Source organism: Halichoerus grypus, chromosome 5, assembly GCF_964656455.1.
Source record: "Halichoerus grypus chromosome 5, mHalGry1.hap1.1, whole genome shotgun sequence".
Lineage (NCBI taxonomy): Eukaryota > Metazoa > Chordata > Mammalia > Carnivora > Phocidae > Halichoerus > Halichoerus grypus.
Window position 1 is genome coordinate 163744258 of NC_135716.1, and position 24994 is coordinate 163769251.

The 24994-nt window shown below is 49.8% G+C and overlaps 2 protein-coding genes across 16 annotated transcripts in view; both read left to right on the forward strand.

The window, feature by feature from the left end:
- Positions 1-19930, forward strand: part of SPOCD1 (SPOC domain containing 1) — a 38418-nt gene extending 18488 nt beyond the window's left edge. For 4 of the 8 annotated variants that reach the window (XM_036098717.2, XM_036098748.2, XM_036098771.2 and 1 more), the window contains 13 exons: positions 10130-10306; positions 10734-10775; positions 10897-10957; positions 11285-11375; positions 12140-12299; positions 12415-12531; positions 14047-14172; positions 16255-16387; positions 16612-16762; positions 17070-17205; positions 17771-17860; positions 18147-18333; positions 19097-19930. In XM_036098717.2, the coding sequence (XP_035954610.1) occupies positions 10130-10306; positions 10734-10775; positions 10897-10957; positions 11285-11375; positions 12140-12299; positions 12415-12531; positions 14047-14172; positions 16255-16387; positions 16612-16762; positions 17070-17205; positions 17771-17860; positions 18147-18333; positions 19097-19761 (2136 nt within the window). In that variant the 3' untranslated portion in view covers positions 19762-19930. Of the gene's footprint in view, positions 1-9299; positions 9342-10129; positions 10307-10733; positions 10776-10896; positions 10958-11284; positions 11376-12139; positions 12300-12414; positions 12532-14046; positions 14173-16254; positions 16388-16611; positions 16763-17069; positions 17206-17770; positions 17861-18146; positions 18334-19096 lie in introns of all 8 variants that reach the window. The other 4 variants (XM_036098701.2, XM_078073488.1, XM_078073489.1 and 1 more) reach the window with 3 other exon arrangements.
- A 2683-nt stretch (positions 19931-22613) lies between these two features.
- ADGRB2 (adhesion G protein-coupled receptor B2) overlaps positions 22614-24994 on the forward strand; it is a 59517-nt gene continuing 57136 nt past the window's right edge. For all 8 annotated transcript variants that reach the window (XM_036098634.2, XM_036098642.2, XM_036098656.2 and 5 more), the window contains exon 1: positions 22614-22721. In XM_036098634.2, the coding sequence (XP_035954527.1) occupies positions 22653-22721 (69 nt within the window). In that variant the 5' untranslated portion in view covers positions 22614-22652. The remainder of the gene's footprint in view (positions 22722-24994) is intronic.

The window sequence follows — 24994 nt, forward strand, 5'->3', positions numbered from 1 at the left end:
TGTATCCATTAGACAGTAACTCCCCATTCTCTTCTTCCCCCAGCCCCTGATGACCACTGTTCTTTCTGTCTCTATGAATTTCACTATTCTTGGTACCTCATATAACTGGAATTGTACAATATGTGTCCATTTGTGACTGGCTTATTTCACTTAGCATAATGTCTTCAGGGTTCATGTTGTAGCATGTATCAGAATTCCACTCCTTTTTAAGGCCAAATAATATTCCATTGTATGCGTGTAGTACATTTTGTGTATCTGTTTATCTGTCAGTGGGCGTTTGGTTTGTTTCTGCCTTATAGCCATTGTGAATAATGCTGCTATGAACATTGGCGTACAAATATCTGTTCAAGTCTGTGCTTTCAATTCTTTTGTGTCTACTATGCCCAGAAGTGGCAGTTGAATCAAAGTGGAATTTAAAAGAGGTAGAATTGCTGGAGAAATTCCTAATGTTAATGTATCCTAATTTATCCATTATTTCACTTATGTTATGTACTTAAAAAAATCTTTAAGGCACTTAGCTGGCTGAGTCAGTGGAGCATGTGACTCTTGATCTCAGGACTGTGAGTTTGAGCCCCATGTTGGGTGTAGAGATTCCTTAAAAATAAAATTTTTTAAGGACACCTAGGTGGCTCAGTCATTAAGCCTCTCCCACGCCCCCTGCTTGTGTTCCCTCTCTTGCTGTCTCTCTCTGTCAAAATAAATAAATAAAATCTTTAAAAAAAGTCTTTAAAAAAAATTAAAATCTTTTGAAGAAATTCCTTTCCTATCTCAAGGTCATGAAGATGTTCTTGTACGTTGTGTTGCCTTTCACACTAAGGTCTATAATGTACCTAGAATTAATTTTTGTGAATGATATGGGCTATATGTTTTTTATATGGATACTCAATTGTTCCAACACCATTTACTGAAAATTCTGTCCTTCCCCACTTATATGCAGTGCCAAATCTCTCACAAGTCAAGTTTCAATGTATGTGGGATTTGTTTTTGGTCTCCCTGTAATCATCTTTTTCAAAAATTTTTCCCTTTGCTAATATGATAGAATATTACTTATAGTAGCTTGTTGTTAATAATTCTTGATATCTGGCAAGACAAGTCTCCCATCTTTGTTGTTTTCAGGAGGATCTTTACTCTTACATTCCTTTGCTCTTTCATAAAAATATTACAATCACCTTGTCAATTTCCACACACACACAAACCTGTTGGAATTTTGACTGGAAAGATATTGAATCTATAAATCATTTTGAGGAGCACTAACATCTTTACAACATCTTTACAATATTGTAAAGATGTGAAGTATTGTATAATATGTTCAATCCATGAACATGGTATATTCCTCCATTTATTTTGATCATCTTTATTGTCTTTTGATAAAATTTTGTATTTTCTCCATAAAAAATCTTGCGTATCTTCTTCAGATTTATTCCTAAATACTATAATTCTCTACAACTTGTTATGGAAAACTTCAAATAATTGTAAAAATAGACTGAATTGTAAGAAGGGGTTGGCCACCTCACCTGGTTTTGTAAATAAACTGGAACACAGGCACAACTATTTGTTTACATATTATCTATGGCTAATTTCATGCCCCAAAGGCAGAGTTGAGGAGTTGCAATAGAGACCATATAACCAGCAACCCTAAAATATTTTCTCTCTGGTTCTTTACAGAAGAAAATTGCTGGCCCCTGGCATGAAATTTCTTGTACTCATCACCCAACTCTACCAACCATCTGTTGTTTTGTCTGAAAGTTGACAATAGTTCCAATAATATCACCTAATATTCATTCAATATCCAAATTTCCAATAGTCTCATAAAGATGATTATTTTTATACTTTGTCTTTTTAGAGTCAAGATCTAAATAAAATGCATACATTGGAATTGGTTGATATGCCTTTAAGTCTCTTCTAGCCTTTAGGCTCTCTCTCCATATCTTGTTTTTCCTGTAATCTATTTTTTAAAAAGATTTTATTTATTTATTAGAGAGAGAGCATGAATGGGGGGGAGGGCCGAGGGAGAGGGAGAAGCAGACTCTCTGCTGAGCAGAAAGCCTGACTGGGGCTCCATCCTAGGACCTAGGATCATGACCTGAGCCAAAGGCAGACGCTTAACTGACTGAGCCACCCCAGCGCCCCTCCTGCAATCTATTTTTGAAGAACTAGGTTGTCCTGTAGCTTACTGCATCCCCATCATTTAGCGACACTTGTTTCTCTGTCTTCTGTATTTCCTGTGAACTGGTGGTTGACTCTGGAACTTTGATTAGGTTTGGATTCAGTTTTTGGCCTATTTTATAGGTGGTAGTGTGGTCTTTCAATCCAAAACCACATCATATCTGATTGTACTACTTTGTATGTTTTGATGCTATCATAAAATGGTAACTTTTAAAAAAATTGCAGTTTCTAGGGACGCCTGGGTGGCTCAGTCGTTAAGCGTCTGCCTTCAGCTCAGGGTCCTGGGATCGAGCCCTGCATCGGGCTCCCTGCTCAGCGGGAAGCCTGCTTCTCCCTCTCCCGCTTCCCCTGCTTGTGTTCCCTCTCGCTGTGTCTATTCTGTCAAATAAATAAATAAAAATCTTAAAAAAAATGAAAAAATTGCAGTTTCTAACTGTTGTCGGTGTATAAAAATGCAATTGATTTTGCAGAAATCTTGCTGGATTCTTTTATTTATTCATATAAATTACATATTAAAATTTTGTTTTCTATGTAGACAATCATGTCATCTGCAAATGATGACAGTTTTTTTGTTTCCTTTCCAATTTTCCATATTCTCTGCCCTCTTTCCTTACTGTGCTAGTTAAGACCTTTAGTATAATGTCAAATAGAAGTGATGATAAGGGAGACCCTGTGTTACTCTGGACTTTACAGGGAACATGGTCATCATTTCACCAGAGTATGTTTGCTATGTTTTGTTTTGTTTTAAGATTTTAATTTATCTGACAGAGTGAGCCTGCACACGAGTGGAGGGGAGGGGCAGAGGGAGAGGGAGAAGCTGACTCCCCACTGAAAGTGGGACTCGATCCCGGGACCCTGAGATCATGACCTGAGCCGAAGTTAGACACTTAACTAACTGAGCCACCCAGGCGCCCCTATTTGCTATATTTTTATATATGCCCTTTATCAAGTTAAGGAAGTTCCCTTCTATTGCTGGTTTGAGCATTATTCTGAATGGACAGTACATTTGACCAAATACGATTTCTGCATTTTTTGCAGAGTGTTTGCTCCTTTTCTGCTCGCTGTAAGGATTTGTATAAGATTGGAATTATTTGTTCTTTGAACATTTTGGTAGTCACTGGTAATGAAGAAATTGGACTGGTGTTTTCTTTAGGGAAGGTGTCTCCTTCCCTACTGATTCAATTCATTCTATGGTTATAGTTTTATTCAGTTTTTTTCTTTGAGTAAATTTTGGCGAGTTATATTTTTCTAGAAATGTATCCATTTAATCTGAGTTTTCAAATTTATTGGCAAATTGGCATAAAGTATTTCATGATAGCATCTTATCTTTTTAATATCGGTGCATTCATGATTACTCATTCCAGATATGGCCTAGTTATATCATCCTTCTTTTCCTTAATCTTGGCAGAGAATTGTGTGTTTTGAGTCTGTTCAAATAATTGATTTTTGGTTTTGTTAATCCTTTCCATTTTATGTTTGTGAAAAGTGTCATCTTTCTTTCAATTTTCTTATTTTAAAAAATCTTAAGAATTATGTTGAATTTATTAATTTTCTTTTTTTCCTTTCTAATAAAGTCATTTGAAGCTATAAAGGAACCTGTAATTATCACCTTAGCTGCATGCAGAGACTCTAATACATAGTCTTTCTTCCCATTATTCAATTACTAATATTTCATAATATTTATTACAATTTGTCTTTGACTTATGTGTTATTCAGAAGTGTTTTTTCTTAATTCCCATTCCTCTGGGCTTCTTTTTTTCTTTCTCTGTTTCTCTTTGTTACTGCTTTCTAGCTTAATCGGAGTGTGGTGTGAGAATGCAGTTTTTATCTGAGTAGTCTGATATGGCGGCCACCAGCCCCTTGTATCTATTGAGCATTTGAAATTTGGCTGGTTAAAATTGAGTAAGTATAAAGTACATGTTGAATTCAAAAACTTAGTACCAAAAAAATGTAAAAATCTAATAAATTTTTATCTTGATTACATATTGAAATTGTAATATTTTGCATATGTTGAGTTAAATACAATATAAAATTAATATTTTGAGGGGGAGGGTCAGAGGAAGAGAGAGAGAGAGAGAATCTTAAGCAGGCTCCACACCCAGGGTGGAGCCCGACAAAGGGCTTGATCTCATGACCCTGAGCTGAAATCAAGAGTTACGGAGAAAGACATGTATCATATGACCTCACTGATATGAGGAATTCTTAATCTCAGGAAACAAACTGAGGGTTGCTGGAGTGGTGGGGGGTGAAAGGGATGGGGTGGCTGGGTGATAGACATTGGGGAAGGTATGTGCTATGGTGAGCACTGTGACTTGTGTAAGACTGTTGAATCACAGACCTGTACCTCTGAAACAAATAATACATTATATGTTTAAAAAAAAAAAAGAAGAAGAAGATAGCAGGAAGGGAAGAATGAAGGGGGGAGAATCGGAGGGGGAGATGAACCATGAGAGACTATGGACTCTGAGAAACAAACTGAGGGTTCTAGAGGGGAGGGGGGTGGGGGGATGGGTTAGCCTGGTGATGGGTATTAAAGAGGGCATGTATTGAATGAAGCACTGGGTGTTATACGCAAGCAATGAATCATGGAACACCACATCAAAAACTAATGATGTAGTGTATGGTGATTAACATAACATAAAAAAAAAAAAATCAAGAGTTGGACCCTCAACTGACTGAGCTATCCAGGTATCCTTAAAATTAATTTAACTTGTTTCTTTTTACTTTTTTTTTCATGTGGCTACCAGAAAACTTGAAAGTACACACATGGCTCATGTTTATACTTCTATTGGGCAGTGCTGGTGTAAAAAGTACTAATCTTTTGAAATTTGTTGAGATCTGCTTTATGGTCCAGGCTTAATTTTATCTGTCACATGTATCCTTGAAAAGAATATGTATTTTCTATTTGTTAGGAAAAGTGTTCATATATGTACACAGATGAAGTTTTTAAATTGTTTTTATCAGGGGGCATCTGGGTGGCTCAGTCAGTTAAGTGTCTGCCTTCAGCTCAGGTCATGATCTCAGGGTCCTGGGTTTGAGCCCCGCATCGGGCTCCCTGCTCAGCAGGGAGTTTGCTTCTCCCTCTCCCTGTGCCACTCCCTCTGCTTGTGCTCTCTTGCACATAAATAATAAAAAGATTTTATTTATTTACTTGACAGAAAGAGGGAGAGAGGGAGCACAAACAGGGGGAGCGGCAGGCAGAGGGAGAGGGAGAAGCAGGCTCTCCGCTGAGCAGGGAGCCCAATGTGGGGCTCGATCCCAGGACCCTGAGATCGTGACCTGAGCTGAAGGCAGACACTTAACTGACTGAGCCACCCAGGTGCCCCAAATAAATAAAATCTTTAAAAAAAATTTTTTTTATATAAATAGTTTTTATAAAATCTTTTCTTAATCTTTACTATTTTGTCAGCCAGATTGATCAACAGTTAGGGAGATACATGAACATTTCTTGCTATAATGGTGGATTTTTTTTTTTTCTTGCAGTTTTGTCACTTTTTGCTTTATATTTCTTGAGATTATGTTATTAGATGCTTATACGTTTAGAGTTGTGATAGGTTCCTGGTGAAACTGCTCGTCTTTATGTAGTGAGGTCTTTGCTCCTAGTTTTTTTCCTGTAGTCTGTTTTGTCAGATATTAATATAGCTACAAAGCTTTGTTTCACTTGGTATTTGCCTGTTCACATATTATTGTATTTTTTTCTCATACTCTTTTTTGCATTTTTGTATTTTAGAGGTGGGTCTTATAAATATTCTTTAATTAGGTTTTCTTTTTTTAAAGGTCTGATTTTTTGTATTTATCTCAAGGATTAGTTCATTTTCATTTGTTGTAGCTACTAATTTATTTGAATCTATTCCTACTGTCTTATTTTGTGCTTTGCATATATATCCTGCCTTTTCTATACTTTCCCCTCTTTTATTGCCTCCCTTTAGATTGATTTTTTTTCCTTATTCCTTTTTACCCCTCTAGTAGTTGGGAATTTTCTATGCCCTGTTTATGTTCTTTTGGTGGTGATTTTGGAAATTTTTATTTTTTTAAAAATTTTATTTATTTGTCAGAGAGAGAGACAGAGAGAGCACAAGCAGGGGAAGCAGCAGACAGAGGGAGAGGGAGAAGCAGGCTCCCGATACAGGACTCGATCCCAGGACCCTGGGATCATGACCTGAGCCAAAGGCAGCCGCCTAACCAACTGAGCCACCCAGGGGTCCCAATTTTGGAAATTTTAAAACGAATACCTAACTTGTCGAAGTTTAAAGGTAGTTAACTACTGTTATTTGCCTCTGAAATAATATAAGGATCCTGGAATGCTTTAATTAAATGCAGTTAATTACATTTAATTGCTTTAAATACACCTTCCCAATATATGTGCTATTATCCAGTAAATTGCTCCTATCTTATTTTTTAATCCCCCAATTACACACTGTTACAGTTTCATATGATCAATGTTCGTTTAGATTTAACAACATATTTGTTATTTTCTTTGCTCAAAATTCCTGCTTGCGTCTCAGCTTTTCTCTCAGGTATTATTTCCTTTCTTCTGCCTCAAGTTCATCCTTTAACATTTCGTTTCTTGTGGGGCGCCTGGGCGGCTCAGTCAGTTAAGTGTCTGCCTTTGGCTCAGATCATGATCCCGGGGTCGCCCGGATGGAGCCCCATGTCAAGCTCCCTGCTCAGCGGGGAGTCTGCTTGTCCCTCTCCCTCTGCCCCTCCCCACCTCTGTGCTCTCTCTCACTCAAATAAATAAATTTTAAAAAACCATTTTGTTTCCTGAGAAAAATAAAATTATCAAGGATAACAATAATTCTCTTGGTTTTCTCTAGGATACCTTTGTTTGATCCTCATTCTCAAAAAATATTTTGTATGGGTCCCCAGTTGACTTTAAGCACATTGCTTTAAGCGCATTGAAAATATTATTCTACTCTGTTTTGCCTTCCATTGTGACTATTGAGAAGTTAGCTGTTAGTCTAATTGCCATTCCTTTGTAGCTAAAAATGTCTTGGAGAGAAGCATTTATGCCTATGGTTAAAGGTGTGGCCTCTAGAATCAGACTGCCTGGATTTAAATCCCAGTTCTTTGGTCTGGTAGCTGTGAGACACTGGACAAGCTGATTAACCTGTGTGCCTCAGTTTCCTCTTCTGTAAAATGGGGACAATAATAGTAGCAGTACCTAGCCTATAGGGTTTTGGTGAGGATTAAATGAGCTAATGGAAAACATTCACAGGAGTGGTGGCACATTTTCAGTGCTATTAAAGTGTTAGCTGTTATTTTTTCTCTTTATGCTCTTAGGATCTCCTCCTCACTGGTGTTTCACTACGTTGTGCCAAGGTGTGGATTTACTTTTACTTATCCTGTTTGAGATTCACTGAGCTTTTCGAATCTGTAAATTGTTGTCTTTTGTCAATTCAGGAAAAGTCTTAGCCATATATCTTCAAACACTGCCTCTGTCTGGCTCTCCTCTCTCCTCTGGAACTTCGGTCAGATTAATCAGTTAGTCCTTTTCACTCTGTCCTTTTGTCTCGTTCACTGTTTCACAGTCTCTGTGTTGTGAATACTCTGGATCATTTAAAGTGTCTTCTAGTTCTCCAACTTATTCCGCTGTGTCTAATAGGCTACCAAACCTAGATATGGAGTCTTACATTTTCATGATTATCATATTTTTATTTCCAGAAGTTGTGTTTGGTTCCCAACCAAATCTTCTTGGTTATTGTTTAATATTGTTTTGCCCTGCACTCATATGTTTGACTCCCTATTTTGTTTTGTTGAACATATTACACATATTTTGTATTCTAGTCTGATAAATACAGCATGTAAAGTCTTTGCTGGGGTGCCTGGATGGCTCAGCGGTTAAGCATCTGCCTTGGGCTCAGGCCTCACGTTGGGCTCCCTGGTCAGCGGAGAGCCTGCTTCTCCCTCTCCCTCTGCTGCTCCCCCTGTTCGTGCTCTCTGTCTGTCTCTCTCTCTGTCAAATAAATAAATAAAATATTTAAAGATAAATAAATAAATGAAGTCTTTGCCGGTCAGATTTGGCTCCCTGTTGTCTTGGAGCCTCATAATGCTGATGGACAGATCCCAAGACAGGGGCCGGTCAGAAAGTTTTAAGCCACGGAGGGCTATTCTTAATATCTTTCCTGCTTTCTTCCCAGCTGTCCCGTTTTTCTCCCCCTCCCCCTTTTCCTCAATTTACTTTTTTGAAAGGCTGATTCATCCCCATGGTTTAAAAAAAAGTGAAAAGCCTCCTTTCCAGCTCCCTTTCCCTTTCCTCCTGGCAGCCTCTGTTTTTAGGTTTATGGATACTTCCAGAGATACTTCATGCAGATTCAAGCAAATACAAATTTAAACATTCTTTCTCTTTTAGCGCAAATGGTAGCACACTACACACATTGTTCTAAACCTGTTTTTTAATTTAAAAAATATGTTTCTGATTATAAAAGAAATACATGCTCATTTTGAATATCATAAATACCCAAGTGTCTACAAGCAGAAACTGAAAGTCCCTCTGGAATTTCATTCCCCAGAGATAACCTTCATTATACGTCTATAAATATATATTTACATAAATGGGCTTATGCAACAGATCTTGCTCTGTAACCTATTTTTTTTTCCTTCAAATAATACACCCTGACATCTTTCCATGAATCTTTCCACATCTGTCAGTGTTGTCCAGATAGCCCGCAGTTCGGCGCCTGGTCAGGTAGAAGTAGGCTCTAATCCTAGCTCTGCTGCTTAGTAGCTGTGGGACTTTTCAGATCCTCTCTGACCCTCAGTTTTCCTCATCTGTAAAATGGGGGTAGAAATGGTACATACCTCATGGTGTTGATCTGAGACCATAATAAGATCATGTGTGATGTGTTTCCTTCAGGGGCAGCTACTTTGTAAGCCTCAATGAATGTTAGTATTTATTATGACTCACTCTATTTAGTGGCCAGTTAGAATCCACAGTATGATATGTGGTGGTTTATTAACCATTCCCCCTTTGATGGTCATTGGAGGGTACACATTTATTTTTTGTGGGTTTTTTCCGCCAATCCTGTGAGCACTGAACATTGTTCACCTTTGTGTGAGTGTCTTCTTGTGAACTCCCTCCAGTGGGGTCACTGGTCCTCTGAATCCTAATCTCTGCATCCTTTCTCTCCAAGGAAGAAATGAAAATGCCCCATGGGGTGAAGCACGTGTGTTACGTAGGTTTTTGCTTTTTCTTACTGCTCTTCTTCCTCCCTCTCCTCAGGTCTGGCGGGATGGGAGGGGTCCTCCACAGTAGAGGCAATCCTGGTCCCCCCTGGCCTGCTCTCCTCCAGAGCACGGTAGTACTCCCCACCCCCTGTGATGCTGAACCTCAGACTTCCAGTTTTCCCCAAACTTTGGAACCTGACCATTTATGAGAATTCATTCAAAGATTAGATTTCAGACCCATCTATTTTCACAGTAGTTCCTTGTGGTTTGCAATAAACTAAAAGAATCAAAACATACTTGAAATGGGATAAAAGCCTAAAGTAAGAGGAAAGGGGGAAGAGAAGGGGAATCTTGGTATGACAAACTCTCACCCTCTGCCAATCCTGGAAAAGTACAACTGTTGGACTCTGAGTTACTGCTGAGCTTCCCGGCAGCCAGAGGAAAAAGGGCAGCAGGATAGATTCTATAGCTCATAAAAAGACCAAAAACCACTCTGCACCTTGAAATGCTTATAAAGGCCTGGAGGTGAGAGGGGAAGATGAGAGGATGAGAATGAAGACCGGCTCCTCTCCTGGCACAGAGGCCTTGCAGTCCACAAACATGTCTTGAATGCTACTTTGCGTCAGGCCTGTTCTAGGCATTGGGAGTAGAGTGGGACCGAGGCATCCACGCTCTCTGTCCGCATGTTGCTTACAGCGCAGTGGGGGAGAGAGACATTGAATGAATACAGATGAACTGAGGGCTGCTCTGAAGGGCCTTGGCCGCTCGGTTCTGAAGTGCTTTTCTTCCCCTGCAGCTTGGTTCCGGGACAGTGCTCCACCTCCTGGGGGCCATCCGCCGTGGCCAGGCAGGGGAGCTGCAGCCTCCAAAGCTAGAGGTTCTGGAGGACATGATGAAGGTCAGCTTAGCATCGCCTGTCCAGAGGCCCAGAAGGAAGGAAAGGCCCAGGGCCCAGGGCCCCACCAGGTGCCAGGTACTGATCAGGTTCTTTACATGGACAGTGTGACATCATCCCTGCAGAGAGACACTTTCACACCTGCCTCCCAGAGCTGTCACTGCCACCATGCAGCTGGGACTTGCTCATGGTCACACCGAACGTAATAGCCAGAGATGGGGTTAGGCCCCCACTTGTCTGCCTAGTGGGGTCTGTGTGCTCTTTGTCCAGCACTCCTGAATTCAGGAGCTTGACCAGAGCAAGGGAGGGGCTGAGCCTCTGGTGCATTTGGAGAGGGAGCAGTCGCTGACCTTTGTTCCTGGCTGACCAGCATGTCCTGCTGTCCTAAGGTCCTCAGGAGGGACAACATGGGCCCCTGGTGGCCTCTGACCTCTTCTGCCTTCCGAGGAGTCATTCCTTTCCCCTCAGCGAAACCCACCCTCTCCATATCCTCTTTCTCTTGCAGGAGCGGGCTCCTCTTCATGAGGCCTGTGCTGAGTGTCCCGGGGTGAGTGCCTCCTCCCCCCTGCCCGCTGGAGCATGGGGAGCTGATGGGGGGAGCAGTGCCCCCTGGGGCCGGAAGCCTGCTCCCAGAGTCATGGCCTCATTTCCTCTCCCCTTCCCTGCAGTGCGGCCCAGTGGAGGCTGAAGAGGAGGAGGCTGGTGAACAAGACGGGGGAGAGGACTCAGGTGAGGGGCCAGGGAGGGTGCCCCCTCAGCAGCTGCTTGTCTTCCATGGGGTGCTGGGGACTAGCAGGGCCTCATGCCCAGCTTCTGGCCCCAGTCCCTGCTAGGAGTCTCCTCTCTCACCTCTGATCCCCCCCACCCACCGGCCTCAGTCCTTCCCCAGAGGGAGGGGGGCTGCTGGCTGCCTGGGATTGGATCCTAGACATCTCTGGTCCCTGAGGTTGGACCCACCCCTTGCCTGCCTAAACCCATCAGCATTGAGTCTCTCTCACCCCTTGCTCCTCGGCATCCCATGGGAGTTTGTGACTCTCTCTCTCTCTCCCCCTACAGCTCAGCTTCAGCCCCAACAGGAGAAGCTATCCCTGGATATCGGGGTACGGGGTACAGTGGTCCGTGCCATACAGGAGGTGCTGTGGAGTCGGTGAGGCCTCCCTCCCCACTTCCCTGACACCTGTGACATCCTGAGAGCTGTCCTCACCTCCCAGGCCCATGCTGCCATGTCCTCAGGGCTTCTGAATGTATGACTAACCCCATTTTGTAGCTGTGAGGTCATCTGCCTGCACAGCGAGCTGGTGGAGAGCTGACATTTGAACCTGGGTCTCCCTGGCTTCAAGGTCATGCCGTCCCATTAAGCCACTGCTGCTGCTCATGTTCTCGTGGTCGTCACCCACAGCAAATGCTTTCAGACACAGTGAGACTCTCCTGGGAGCATCTGAGAGCTCTGAGCCCGGAGCTCTCGTTTACAATGGTGAGACCAAGGCCCAGAGAGGGTAGGACTTGGCAAAGGCCACACAGCAAGCTGGTGGCAGAATCTGTGTTACATTCAGGGCCAGGGCTCTGTCCCCTGCCTGCCTGATGCCTTCCCCTTCCCCCCAGGCTTCCTCCATCCCAGTTCCACGGGCCAAGGATAAAGCATGGGCTGAGCAGTCAGATCTTGCTTTGCCACCCATCATGCGGCCCTGGGCAAGCCCCTTATGTTCTCTGAGCCTCGCTCACCCCATCTACAAATGGAGAATGAGAATACTGCCTCCTCACAGAGTTGGGGTGAGAATGAATATGTATACATAGGAAGATGCCCAGAATAGAAACGCAGTTGGTCCGGACTCTGCCCCATACTTTGCCTGTCTGGCCGGTGCCTAGATCACCTCGCGGGCTCAGACCTATGACTCCATTCTTGCCCCACAGCCTCCAGGAGCTCCCAGATCTGGTGCTGAGTGAGGAGGCGGTGGAGGGCATCGCTGTTGGTATTGAGACAGCCCTCTTCGACCTGATACAAGCCACCAGCTGTCGCTACAAGACCAAGTACCGCAGCCTGCTGTTCAACCTGCGTGACCCCCGGAATCCGGTGAGCGGGGCTTGGGGGCTAGCCCAGACCCTCCCTTGGGGGCTCGGAGCCCTGGCAGGATGTTGGGGGGGGCTTCTGGAGCAGTGTGGTGCAGCCCCCATGCCTGCCCCTGCAGGACCTGTTTCTCAAAGTGGTTCAGGGAGATGTCACCCCCCACGACCTGGTGCGGATGAGCTCCACCCAGCTGGCCCCCCAAGAGCTGGCCCGCTGGCGGGACCAGGAGGAAAAAAGGGTGAGCTGTTGGGTCAAGTCAGGATAGGTGATGTGGGAGGGATATGGGGAGGGGAGGACCCGAGTGTGCAGGAGAGACAGAGCAGAGTGAGGCGGGGGGGACAGTGAAATTCGGGGAGCACAAGACAGAAAGGAGGAAATGGAAAGAAAGAGCAGGAAGACAGGGAGGGAGAGAGAGAGAGAGACTCTCTCCACAAAAAAATGGAAAAGAGGCAAAAATAGGGGGGAAAGGGACTGGGGATGGAGAACTTGGTAGAGAGGTGACCCCCGAGAAGTATCACCTTCCACTTGCTTTTCTATGGAGCTAGGCTGTGGGCAGGGGCTGGGGTACTGGGTGTGATGGTCTGGGGTCTGGAGTCTAGGATTGTCATCCACCATTGATGGGGGTAGATCCCCTGGGGTGCCCCTGTTCCCATGTCAGTCTCGGAAGGCCCAGAAAAGTCTTCCTGGTGCCCCAGGCTGGGGGAGGGACCCCACAGCCCTCATGCTTCACAGTCATGTCCCCATACACCCTGTGTCCATGGGTCTCTCCCTTCCTGGGGACGGCTCAGGGACAGGGAAGGTGTGGGCACTGAGCGGGCTTTGGGGAATGCTTGCTGGTGGCCCCTGAGGGAGAGGGGGCTGATCTCGGAGTAGGCCAGTGGGATGGGGTGGGGTTCTGCGGCCCCTGTTCTGGAAGACACTGGGCTGATTAGATTCACCTAGAATCCACTAGGTGACTCTATCCACTGTAGGCTGAGCTTCTGTCCAGGTACCTGTGGGGGACCAGGAGCAGGACCAGCTACATAACTTGTGGGGGGCAGTGCCAAACAAAAATGTGTGGCCTTTTGCTCAACAACTCTTAAGAATTTCAAGATGGTGACAGCATCTGTGAAGGGCCGTGCGGGGTACAACCGCGGGAGCCCACACCCATGAGGCCAGCCCTCGGATGGGACCTCCTCCAGGCTTCCAGGAAACATTTCAGAAGGGATGACGTTGATCAACAATAAGAATGACAGGTAGCATTTACTGTGAGCCAGGCCCCAGCCAAGCATTCTACATTTGCTGTTTAATTTAATGCCCTTAATTTGATTCCTAGAAAACAAATACACCGAGGCTTAGAGCGGTGGAGTGCTTGTCCAAGGCCACACTACCTTGGGGGTCCCTAGTCACGACCCAGGTGATGCCCCCGAGCCTGCACACTCTTTCGGCTACACTGTATTCTTCCCAGAACAGAGGCTGGGGCACAGGCAGAGGCAGAACTGACTTGTGGGAGAAGATGAAGTTCAAGAAGGCTTGCTGGAGGAGGCAGGGCTTGAGTTTGGAGGGCGAATGAGTGGACTGTGGAGCCGTAGAGCTGAGGGGGGAGGGCGTGTTAGGCGCAGGAATGGTGGAAGCCGAAGTGTGAAGGGAGGGAGGGGTTGGCACAGAGGGGGACCACGGGAGAGGGGCCTCCGGGGGAGAGAGGGAATGCTCGGGCTCGTGGTGGCCTGGGAGGCCCTGACCTGGCTGAGTTTGGGCTGCTTGGCCCCTCCAGGGCCTGGAGATCATTGAGCAGCAACAGAAGGAGCTTCGCAGCCTCCCGGCCTTCAAACTGACCCACAAGGGTGAGGTCGAGATCCTGCGGGACGTGGACCAGACACTGACCTTGGAGGATCTGGTGGTAAGGGGCAGCCTGACCTGACGACGCCGGGGGGGGGGGGGGGAGCCTTGTGCCCAGGGTCCCACTCCTCACCTCAGCAGCTGGGTGGCCTTGAGCAAGTCCCCGGACTACTGTGAGTGCCAAGGTCTTCACTGTGAACAAGGGGATGGTCATTGCCGCAGGGGTCCAGGCGAACGTGGGGCGGGACTTGAACCCCTGGGACTGGCCTGTCCTCACCACCTCGGTGCTGGTCCCCTCCTTCGGGCCTAACGCCATGGAGTGGGAATAAGTCTTATCACCGCAGTTTTCCCCAGCCCCAGACATTCCCGCCAGATCTCTGGCTGGGAAGCAGAAGGGCCACACTGAATCAGCGACCGTTTTGGGATGTGAGGAACAGAGACCTACTCTCTTTGGTGGCGGGACTTCGGGGTGCTAGGGGCACAGAACCACCCAGAGCCCAGGGCATTGCTACACTCCCCTCTCATCGCCGGAGATCTGCTCCGTCCTCATGTCCATCCTGCTCCTTCCTCCCCGTCGCCCCTCCATCTTGCACGTGTCCTGCCATGGCAGCTCCGCAGCCCTCAAATCAATGAACTCATCATCCGCTCAGCCTCCCGCCGACAATCCGAACTCCCCCTTGGCTTCTTTCAGTCACTCCCGGGAGGCTGTTCGGGCTTGGCTTGGGTGTTCTGTGGGTCAGATGCTCACCCGCCTCTAATCAGCTCTGTGTCGGGGCTGGACAGTGCAGATGGACCCCTTGAGCTATGTGCGCTCCGTAAATGACAGTGAACATGACAGACAAAAATCCCTGCTCCCCCCGCCCCCCAAGCCGGTGTCCAGGCCACGCACCAGAACTGCTGCCTGTGTGGAAAGGAGTCCCCAGCCGAAACCAGTCTGTGTTCCCTGAATAAATTGCACATAAGTGTAGAGGGAGGAACTAGAAGACCAGAAAGAAGTCCTCACTGGGGCGGGGCGGGGGGGGGGGAGTGGCAGAGTGGCGGAGGGGGATAACACATAACAACATCTTTACTCCTTATCGAGCACCAGCTGTGTGCCCCTTAGACAACAGTGCCTCGTTCAGATCTCACAGTGACCTACGGGGGAGGTGAGGCCAGCGTCCTGCATGAGGAACCGGAAGCCCTTTGCCCAAGCTCACTAGTTGGTCCTGGGGGAGCTGTGATTTGAAGCGTGTGCCTTGGTGCTACTCTGCAGCTGGTTTATGAGGCCAGAGTCAAGTTTCCGAATGTTTTAAAAAAATCTTCCTAAAGCCATGTTTGTTTTGTGGTTAAAGCTCTTTCTATTGTGAGGGGAAAAGCTGATTTGGCAGTGAGCATCAAGGCTTAAAAATGCTCATTCTCCCTGATTCTGTCATCTGGTTCTGAGAACTTGTCCTAAGGACAGAGTTGAAAGTTTAGGAAAATACTCTCTGCATAAGGATGTCCTCAGTACTGTTTGTAATGGTGAAAATCTGGGAATGACCCCACCATCCAGCAGTGGAGGTGAAGCATACACAACGGTCCCCCCCTCCTTCAGTGACACAGTGAGAATACAGTGATCGCAGTTATGCAATGAGAGTACAGGTGGAATATCTTACCCCAGCTATTTTATTTTATTTTATTTTATTTTTTTTTTTTTAAAGATTTTATTTATTTATTTGATAGAGTGAGAGGGAACAGTAGAGAGAGAGAGGGAGAAGCAGGTTCCCTGCCAAGCAGGGAGCCCGATGCGGGGCTCGATCCCAGGACCCCGGGATCATGACCCGAGCCGAAGGCAGACGCTTAACCCTCTGAGCCACCCAGGCGCCCCTACCCCAGCTATTTTAGTCAGAGGACCCCCACACCGTGTATGTAGGAAAACTGCTACAAGGATACCCAGAGTGCTAACAAGTGTCTCTGAGTGCTGGGATGAGGGGTGATTTTTTGGTAATTTTCAAATTTTCTGTATTTTACAAATTTTCTCTAACACGTTCACAGTACCTCTATAATAAAAGAATGTATTATTTGGAAAAATAGAACCGTATTCCTGAGGCTCCCTAGTGACGGAGAGCTGTTGACTTCCCTAGCACCTTACCAGCGCACTGCTCTCTCCTTCTGTGCTTCCTAGGGACCCATGGTGTCCATAGACTGCAGCCCACTGGCCCTGCCTGCCACGTTGAAGGCCACCACAGAGCAGGACGAGGACACCACGGGGCAGCACGAGCACCACTTCCTGGACCCCAGCTGCCGCATCTGCACGGGTTGGGGGGAGACACAGGCTGGGTGCAGGGGTGGTGGGCAGGCTGGGGCTGAGCAGGGGGCTCAGCAGCAACAGGGATTCATGGCCTGGGGAGAAGGTGGCAGGGTGGGCATACCTGTGTCCCAGGTCACCTCGAAAAGAACCTGGTTCAAAGCCTGGCTCTAAAGCCCCAGGCTGGCTCCATGTAGCTGCCTGTCCACCAGTCTCTGCTTCTATTCTTTGTAGATTGGAAGCCCTCGGGTGAGCTGCCAGGCTCCTTCAAAGCTACTAGGAGGATAGGGGACAGTGTCTTCCAGAGAGCCCCAAGCCCAACCCTCGCGTCCTCTCCAGAGATGCCCCAAACTAGGGAGAAGCATCCCCCACAGCTTCAGGACAGGTGTGGGGCTGGGGCTAGGAGAGGGTCAGTGGGGGCAGCCACCTGGGGGGCAGCAGATGCAGTATGGGCTCTCCTTTCTTTGTGGCCTTGGGCAAATCCTGCCTCTTCTATGGGTTTCAGTTTCCTCATCTGTGCAATGGAACCAGTCATCACTGCCTGCTGGTCCCCCCCTCACAAGGCCATGCTTAGACTAGTGTTCCAGCACCCATATTGGGAACACAGGACTTTCTCTGAAAAGTAGGGAGATGCTGAGGGGTGTCCTGTTAACCTGCTCTGTCTGGCCCTGTCTCTCTGTCCCTCTTTCTAGGCTCCAGATGCCTGCTGGACCCACAAAGGCCCTGCCCAGCCAGCCGCCCTGGGAGGGAGCTCTGGACATGTTCTCCATCAAGCGGTTCAGGGCCAAGGCCCAGTTGGTGTCTGGAAACAGCTGTCGGCTCCTCATGGTACTCCAGCCCTGCTCGCCGGGGTTGTGTCCCTCACACGCTGGCTGGGCAGCTGCTCACACCGCTTTCATTCATTCATTCTTTTACTCCCTCATTCTAAAACAAGGCCTTGGTACCCTCTCTGTGCCTGGCCCCGCGCTGGGCATGGGGCAATGAGACACCAGCCCCACTCCTACGGAGATGCACAGGGGTCAAGGACTCCCTGTAACCCAACGCATAATGCAAGAGGCCCCAGGAGAGCAGTGTGGTGCCTCCCTGGTCCAGGGGAGGGTGTTAGGAGGGATTGTCGAGTGACCGAATGATCAGCTGAACTGTGGGATGGGGGTGGAAGGTTCAAGGAAGGAGGAAGGGGTTTCTGAGGAGCTGCAGGAGACTGGCCCAGATAGGCTGTAGGCCTGCAGGGGCAGTCAGGGCTTCCTGGGCAGCCACTGACCTTCCCGGGGTTCTGGTATACCGCCCGTCCATCCTCATCGCCCAAGGCTGTGGCTTCGCGGTGGCCAGTGTTGAGTGTGCCCTAAGTGGGTGGGACGCTAGGGAGCTGACTGGCCATCCTACGTGCCCCCAGACCCTGCCGGAAGTGATCCGTTCAGCAGGCTGCATCCCCTCCAATACTGTCTGGGAACTTTTGGCCAGCATCTGCCCGGCCGAGGCCAAGGTAACTGCCATCCTTGGGCACCCCCTCTCCTCCTAGCTGGGGACCCACAGCCCTGTGCCCCCTCCCTCTCCATCTCTGGAGCAGAGGCCTGGTTTAGGGTGTCTGGGTCTAGTTCCCACTGTAACCGTAGATACTGTGTGACCCTGGGCAAGGCCCTCTCTTTCCTCCTCTGGAAAGTGAGGTCACGCGTCCTCACAGGGTCGTCAGAGGTTTAGATGAGGGCAGGGGTGTTCGCAGGAGGAAAGGATGGCTGCTCCAAAAGCCACCCTCCTTCCTGCAACTGCAGGACATCTGCGTGGCCAGACTGTGCCCACACGGGGCTCGGGACACCCAGAACTGCCGGCTGCTCTACTCCTACCTCAACAACAAGCAGCGCCATGGCCTGGCAGCCCTGGAGCACGTGGGCGTGGTCCTGCTGCCCCTGCCGGCCTTCCAGCCCCTGCCCCCCGGACTGCGCCCTCTGGGAGGCCCCGGTGAGTGCCCCAATGCCCGGCCAGGCCAGTGGGGGCGGGCACGTGGACTGACAGGAGTAGCTCTATATTGCTTACTGGGTGCCGGGCCGTGTTCCAAAAGCTTCACTTCTTTTAATTCATCGAGTCCTCAGAATAACCCCATCAGAATGCTGCTATCGGTTTCTCCCAGATGAGGAAACTGAGGTAGGGGGAAAGCAGGTGGCTTGTCCGGAGTCACACGGCCAGTCAGGAGCCGGGCCAGGCCTCCCAGCTGGGCGGCTCGGCTGCAGACTCAGGGGGCGGCCACACTGGAGGCAGACACAGCGGGACAGAGGCAGGACCCACGAACAAGTGACAGGAAGGAGGGATATTTCACCACAGCGGTCCTAGGCCAAGGTTGGCCTTGGTGCACAGGGCGTGGCTCCAGCAAAGCACCTGGGGTGGGGGTGGGGCGTAAAGGGCTGGACTGTGCCCATTTCCAACCAGAGCACTTGGCCTTTCTGGGCTGCCTGTCCTGGGGACAATGTGGTAGACTCTGAATCCATACAGTCTTGAGGTCAGACCATCTATTGCCCTACCCTCCATCAGGTGAGTCCGTTCCCGTGCCCGAGACAGGCTCACCCTCCTCCTTACTGTTCCCAGCATCTCATGGGCCCCCCTCTCACTGCTGGAAAGCTATCCCTGGGGCCTCATTGATAGACCTGCTGCAGCCACAATGCAGCTTCTAGGGACTGTGTGTTCTCTCCTATCCAGCCTTTGGTCTCTCCACTCCCTCTTTCCCCAGGCCTGGAAGCCACTCACTCAAGCCTGGTCCTAGCTGTGCTGCTCCCCAAAGCAGGGCTTCCAGACACAGCAGAGTCCGGCCCTTTGTGGGGGAAGGTTCGAAAGATGGTCTCCTTCAACAGAAAAGTGGAGAAGAGATGCTATCAGCCAGAGGACAGGAGTCCCAGCGTGGCCCCAAAGGGCTCCCCTCTCCCAAGGGGTGCTCTGCAGCCGAGCCAGGGCGATAGCAGCTTGGCTCCAAGGGGACTCTGTGCTTGGCAGAGTCCCCCCAGAGGCAGGGGGAGACTGTGGGGAGAGCCAGAGACCTGGCAGAGTCCTGGGCGAGGGCAGCGGCCCCCCAAACCACCCCGGTGCCCGTCCTGGCAACCCTATTCAGCAGCACCATCTGGCCCCGGCCAGCACCTCCACAGGGCCTCCTGTCCCCACCAGGCCCTGCTCCAGCATCTGGAATCCCTGGTGTCCATGAGCCGCCAGCTCCAAGCCTCGTTGAGATCCCCAGGCCAGGGGCTCTTCCCCCCAACCCCTGCCCCACCCCCTGCAGCCCCTGGAATTCTTGGCCTACTTTGCCAGCCCCCTATAGCTCCAGAGCCCCCTGGCCAGGCTTCCGACTCTTTGGGTCCTACAGGTGGAGCTTGCTCTGAGTGTACCTTCCCCGGAGAGACCTGACTCTCATTACCCACCAGAAGAGAGACATTGATTCCGTCCCCAGGACAGAATCCTGAGCTGTTCCGGAGGGAGGGGCAGAGGAAGAGGGGAGGGCCAGCTGTTTGAGATTCTTGTTCTGCAGTCTGCTTGGTGTTGATTTTTGGTTCAATAAAGAGTTTGGCAAAGGTGAGATTGCATCTGCTGGCTGATCAGGAGAGACGCTGGAGCGGGCCAGGTGTGGGTCAGGGTAGGTGTGTCTGGTTCTATGCACAGATGTAGCAGAGCTAAAGTGCTGGGGATGGAGGGGGCAGCCTTGCCAGTTGCTTGTCTTGAGCTCCTGAACCATCACTGCGCCCCAGGGCACAACTGTTGCCATGGTGGGTTCTGGAAGCATTCTGCAAGTATTCTGAACTAGGAGGAAGAAGCGATGGTAGAGAGGGCAGGACTAGAAATGAGGCTTTTGCAGGGGCACAGACATCTAGAGATTGTTAGGGAGAAAGAGGAGAGCAAGTTGCAGTGGTTTTTAAATTTTTCAGTTACCAAAAAAATTTATTTCAGTTACCAAGATTTTTTTCATTTGGCTAGTTGGGTACCACCATATTCCCTGTGTGTCTCTGTGTCTGTGTGCATCTGTGAGCGTCTCTGTGCATCTGTGTGTATGGATGTCTGATTGCATGTCTGCGTGTGGGTCTCTGTTGAGTAAGTTGGGAGAGCCATATAGGATGACTCTTCTCTGCACCTCTTGTGAGCTCCCCGAGACTGGTACAGGAGAAAGCCAAGGGTCTTGGCCTGGGAGGGAGTGGGCATTCAGGGTAGGGTTGGACGGTGGTGTTAGGGCTGGATGGTGCTGCTTTGCCTGGGGCCAAGAGTGAACTCCTAACAGCAGCTACAATTGTAAAATATTTCAATGTGGGGTGGACTTTGGGAGAACGGAGTCCGAGGACCCACCTGGAAACTAGCTGCCCCCTGGCTGCCTAACCCAGTGGGAAGAGGCAGGGCCTGGCTTAGAGGAAAGAACTTCTGGCAGCACCCCTCACTCCTCCTCACCGCCCCCCCCGGTGCTAAAGGGGGGTACCCCGTCCATCCCTCTGGAAGTCTACCCATGCACTAGCCTCGCTCTGGACCGTGCTGTACTGGGAAGGATGGGGACTTGGTTGTTGAGGGGAGTCCCTCTTCTCTGTCCCGTGAGCTCTGCTGCTGCCCTACCCGCGGCCGACAGCAGAGGGGGCCCTCGGCCTAGGGATGGAGGTCGAGGCTGGCCGACCGGAGGACGAGCTGGGGGCGGGGAGAGGTACGGAATTGTAGCCGGAGGGACCGGAAGCGGGGCCGGGGGTGTGGTGCGGGGGCAGAAGGGGGACACGGAGAGGGGACTGAGGGGACTGGACGAGTGAAGCAGGGGAGGGGGCGGGCCTCCTTCGGTAACTTGACCGACTCCGACGGGCTGGTGAGCGCCACAGCCTCGGTGCTGTATGTAAATGACGCAAATTACTATGCAACGTGCAGCTTGATCTGAGTCGGCAACTTGGGTCATTTTCCTAATGCAGTTGGGGCAGGTCAAGTGGAAGACGGCTGCGCACCCCTTCTCCCCAGGCCCGGGCTTCCTCCTAGGGAGACAGGAGAGCGTTTGCTGCCTTCTCAGGGCACTCAGGGAAGAACAAGCTCTGTACTCTCGGCCGGGACTTCCTTTCGGAGCTTCAGTTCACCCCCCCACCTTGCAAATGGGGGTGATGACTCGGCCTTCTAGCACCTCGCCCCGCAAAGACGGCTAGAGGTGGACTGCGAAATCCTGCAGCGTGCTTTGAGGCTGGGGGCTGGACAGTACGACCTCCACCCACGTTTTGGCCCTAGTCCACAAGCCTCTTTCCTCGCCTTTCTTGCGGCAGAGGAGGCCAGGAGCAAGGATTAGGCGAGCTGTTGCTAGGGGGCGTGACCGGCGGTTGCTGGGCTCGAGGGACGTTGCTAAGCAACGCTGGGCGGGGCTCACGTTGCTAGGCCTGAGTAGGAGTCCCCAGGGACCGGAGAAGTCACCTAGCTCCCCTCGGCTTCAGTGGAAGGCGCCCCACGAAGCTGCTCTCCCGCGGCTTTCCCCGGGCCTCAGCTTCCCCCGGGCTGAACGCAGTTTCCGAGGGTCCTTTCGGTTCACACCCTCCGAGACTCTGATCCTCTGGGCTCTGGAGCGAGGAACCCTGGGTCTTTGTGCACGTGTCTATGCGCTTGCTGGAGCGGTAGAGGGGGAGGGGGGGTCGCATTTGGGTTTCCATAGCAACCGCTCCTGTGTCATCCCATTTCTCCTGAAGGTTTGAGCAGTAGCGTGTGGAAATTTGCATATATCTGCATGTCATTAACATAGAGGCGGGGCCGGAACTTGTTTGGGCAACTATCCCTGGACAGTTCCCTTTGCTTCTCTCATCCCGCCTGAGGGGCACGTGGGCCACGCATGCGTGAGTGTTTTGCTTGTTAATGTTCCCAGAATTGGGGTGGGTGGGTGAACTGTAATAGTGACCTACCGTTCTGGCCCCCGGTCGCTTTATTGAACCATTGGCATGAATCCGTCCAAGTACTCTTGACCGAAGACCTTGACCAGCAGCCCCACGCAATGCCAGGCCTGGTTGGAATCCCAATTCTGCCCTTTCCTGTCTGTGTGGCCTTCGGCAAGTTTAGTTCCCCTCTCTATGGCTCAGTTTCCTTCTTTGTAAATAGGGATACTAATCCCTAATTCATCAGATGATGTGAGGATTCGATGAGATGTCACTTTTGTATACACTTACGCTGCTTCTGGCGCACAGCAGGCCCTCAGTAATGGCTTCGACCCTCCCTTCTTAGAATCCAGCTCCTCTCAGGACCCAACCAAAGCAAATTAACTTCCTTTGCAGCTCAAGACTTGACAACTAAACACCAGGAAGGACTTCCAGATGTCAGGATTCAAGGCACAGGATGAGGACTATCGGTTTGCCTGTTTGTCCTTGGAGGCTGGAGGCCAGGTGGGTGAAGCATGGGCCCCCATCCCCCCCCCTCACCACCACCACACCCTCATGCACGTCCTTACACCTTTCCCTCTCAGGGACCGACAGTTTTCAGAAACCTTGCATTTCTGTCTCAAAGGCTCTGGAGCCAAGATCTCTGCAGCAGTGGCAGCTGAGCTTAAGAGGCTTAAAAACCAGAGCTAGGGAGGTGGCGACCAAGAAAGTCCCCCCAGGACTGAGATGTCTGGGATGGAGCAGGGTCTGGCCAGAGGCTGAGGGCAGAAACTTTGCTTAGAGAGCCAAACATCTGAGCCTTTACCAGAGAGGACAGGGGTGGAGGGGGGACCCTAGGGCCACTCCCTTACCCTTTCTGGGCCTCAGTATCCCCACTGTGGACAACTGGGGCTCCTCTGCTGAGACATGGGACAAAAAAAAAAAAAAAGCAGAGGTCAGCTCAGGGTGAAGAACTGTGTCACCGCCGCAGGAGCGCTGCACTGAGTGCTACGGAGGTTGTGAGTTCCCTGTTGTTGGGGCTATGGAAGCAGAGGCTGAGCAGGACTGGGAGCACAGTTGGGAGGGAGCAGCAGATCTCCTCCTGGAATTTCTTGCTCTTGTTTGGATTCCAGTTGTTCTGTATAGGCTCTTCAAAAGCTGGGAAGTCCTTCCTGGGTCTGACTTCAGCCCTTCCTGCTCTTGCCTTCTTGCCTTCCTTTTTCGCAGAGTCTCCGTAACCTTAGCCTTGACTGCTAGGGTCAGGGGAGAGGCAGAGGAGGTGTTAAAGGAGGAGAATCAGTTCTACTCTGTGTTGGTCCCTTCGTTCTCAATTAGGTTCAGATAATTAAGATAAATGAGCTTGGCTCCTCTCCTGGGTAGACGAAGTTTGTTGGTGATGGAGAGGGAGGGTAGGAGCTGGATTCTGATTGGTTGGTTGGCTTCCTGGAGGAGGAAGGAGCTCATGGGGGCTATATCCTACAGTTGTCACTCTGACCGCTGGATCCAAGACTGCTGTCCGCCTACAGATGGCAGTGGGCCAACTCCTTCCCTTGTAGCCACCTGTGCTCCACAGGTAAGGGTTCCAGGGACAGGCTAAGAGCCTGGCAGTGCCCGGCTGGCCCGCTTGGGTCCCACTCTGGGGGCCAATTAAGTCTCCATCCCTAGCCGCGCCGATTAACAGTTAATAAGGCAGCAAACACCTGCAGCTACAGAGGCGAATTAAGAGCAACAGTCGGCATAATACACAACCCGATAAGTGAGCAATTAACAACCAGAGAAAGATTAATAGAAGCAATTACGTCCTACTCGGAGCTCTGTAAATACGACTGTCAATGGCTGAGGGATTCAGTCCAGTCCCGCCCAGCCCCACCCCAGGCCACAGCTTCTGCAGGGAGGGGAGCCAGCCCAGCCAGCCTGGGGACTCCAGACCCCAGCGCCGTATACACACGAGAAATACACATATGTGCAAACACACAACATATACAGACATACATTTGTGGACAGACAGTCCACAAGATCCAGCCACACAATATACAGATCCCCCACTGTCATCCACACTCACAAAAATGTATACATAGAGACACACATAAGTCCTGCCAGAAATACACATAGATCCAGAAAAATATCCACAGTGTCACATAGAGACGCTTCCCTGTTTAACACAGAGCTAGAACCGCACAGACCCACGAGACATACAGTGGCACGTGTACAAATTTGGACATGTACACAGACACAGCTGTCTCCTTAGGGGGTCCCATATGCACGTAGCACTTGCCATCCTTTGATGCCCGCCGGGCAAAGAGTCACCCCTAAAGAGCTGCAGCAGGGCATCAGACTGAGAACTGGAACCAGGGTGGGAAGGGACAGAATGTGTGAGAACACACACACACACGTAAGCATGTCTGCACGCATGTAACTCGAAGCGTGCGTGTCCTCGCAACTCATGGGCATGTGCTTGTATGGAAACAGGCACGCGCCTTCCATCTGTGTGCCCGCGTGAATGTTGGTGCGGCGAGATGTATGCACGGGTGTGTGTCCGCGTGCTCGTGTTCAGTGGAGCTGTGACAACTATGTGGGTTTCTGGTTCACGTGTGATCCTGTGCCAGTGCTCATGATAATTGTGTGACTACTCAGCGTGGTTTTGCCTGTGTCCTGTCTGTGTTGCGGCAGGTGAGGGGAGTCCCTGTGGGAGCTCCCCGGGAGCCTGGGGGTACCAGGGCCCGCCTCTAGGGAACAGGGCTCTAGGGCTCCTGGGGCGATGGGACCTCCAGCCCCTCTAGGGGGACTAGGGAGCCCTG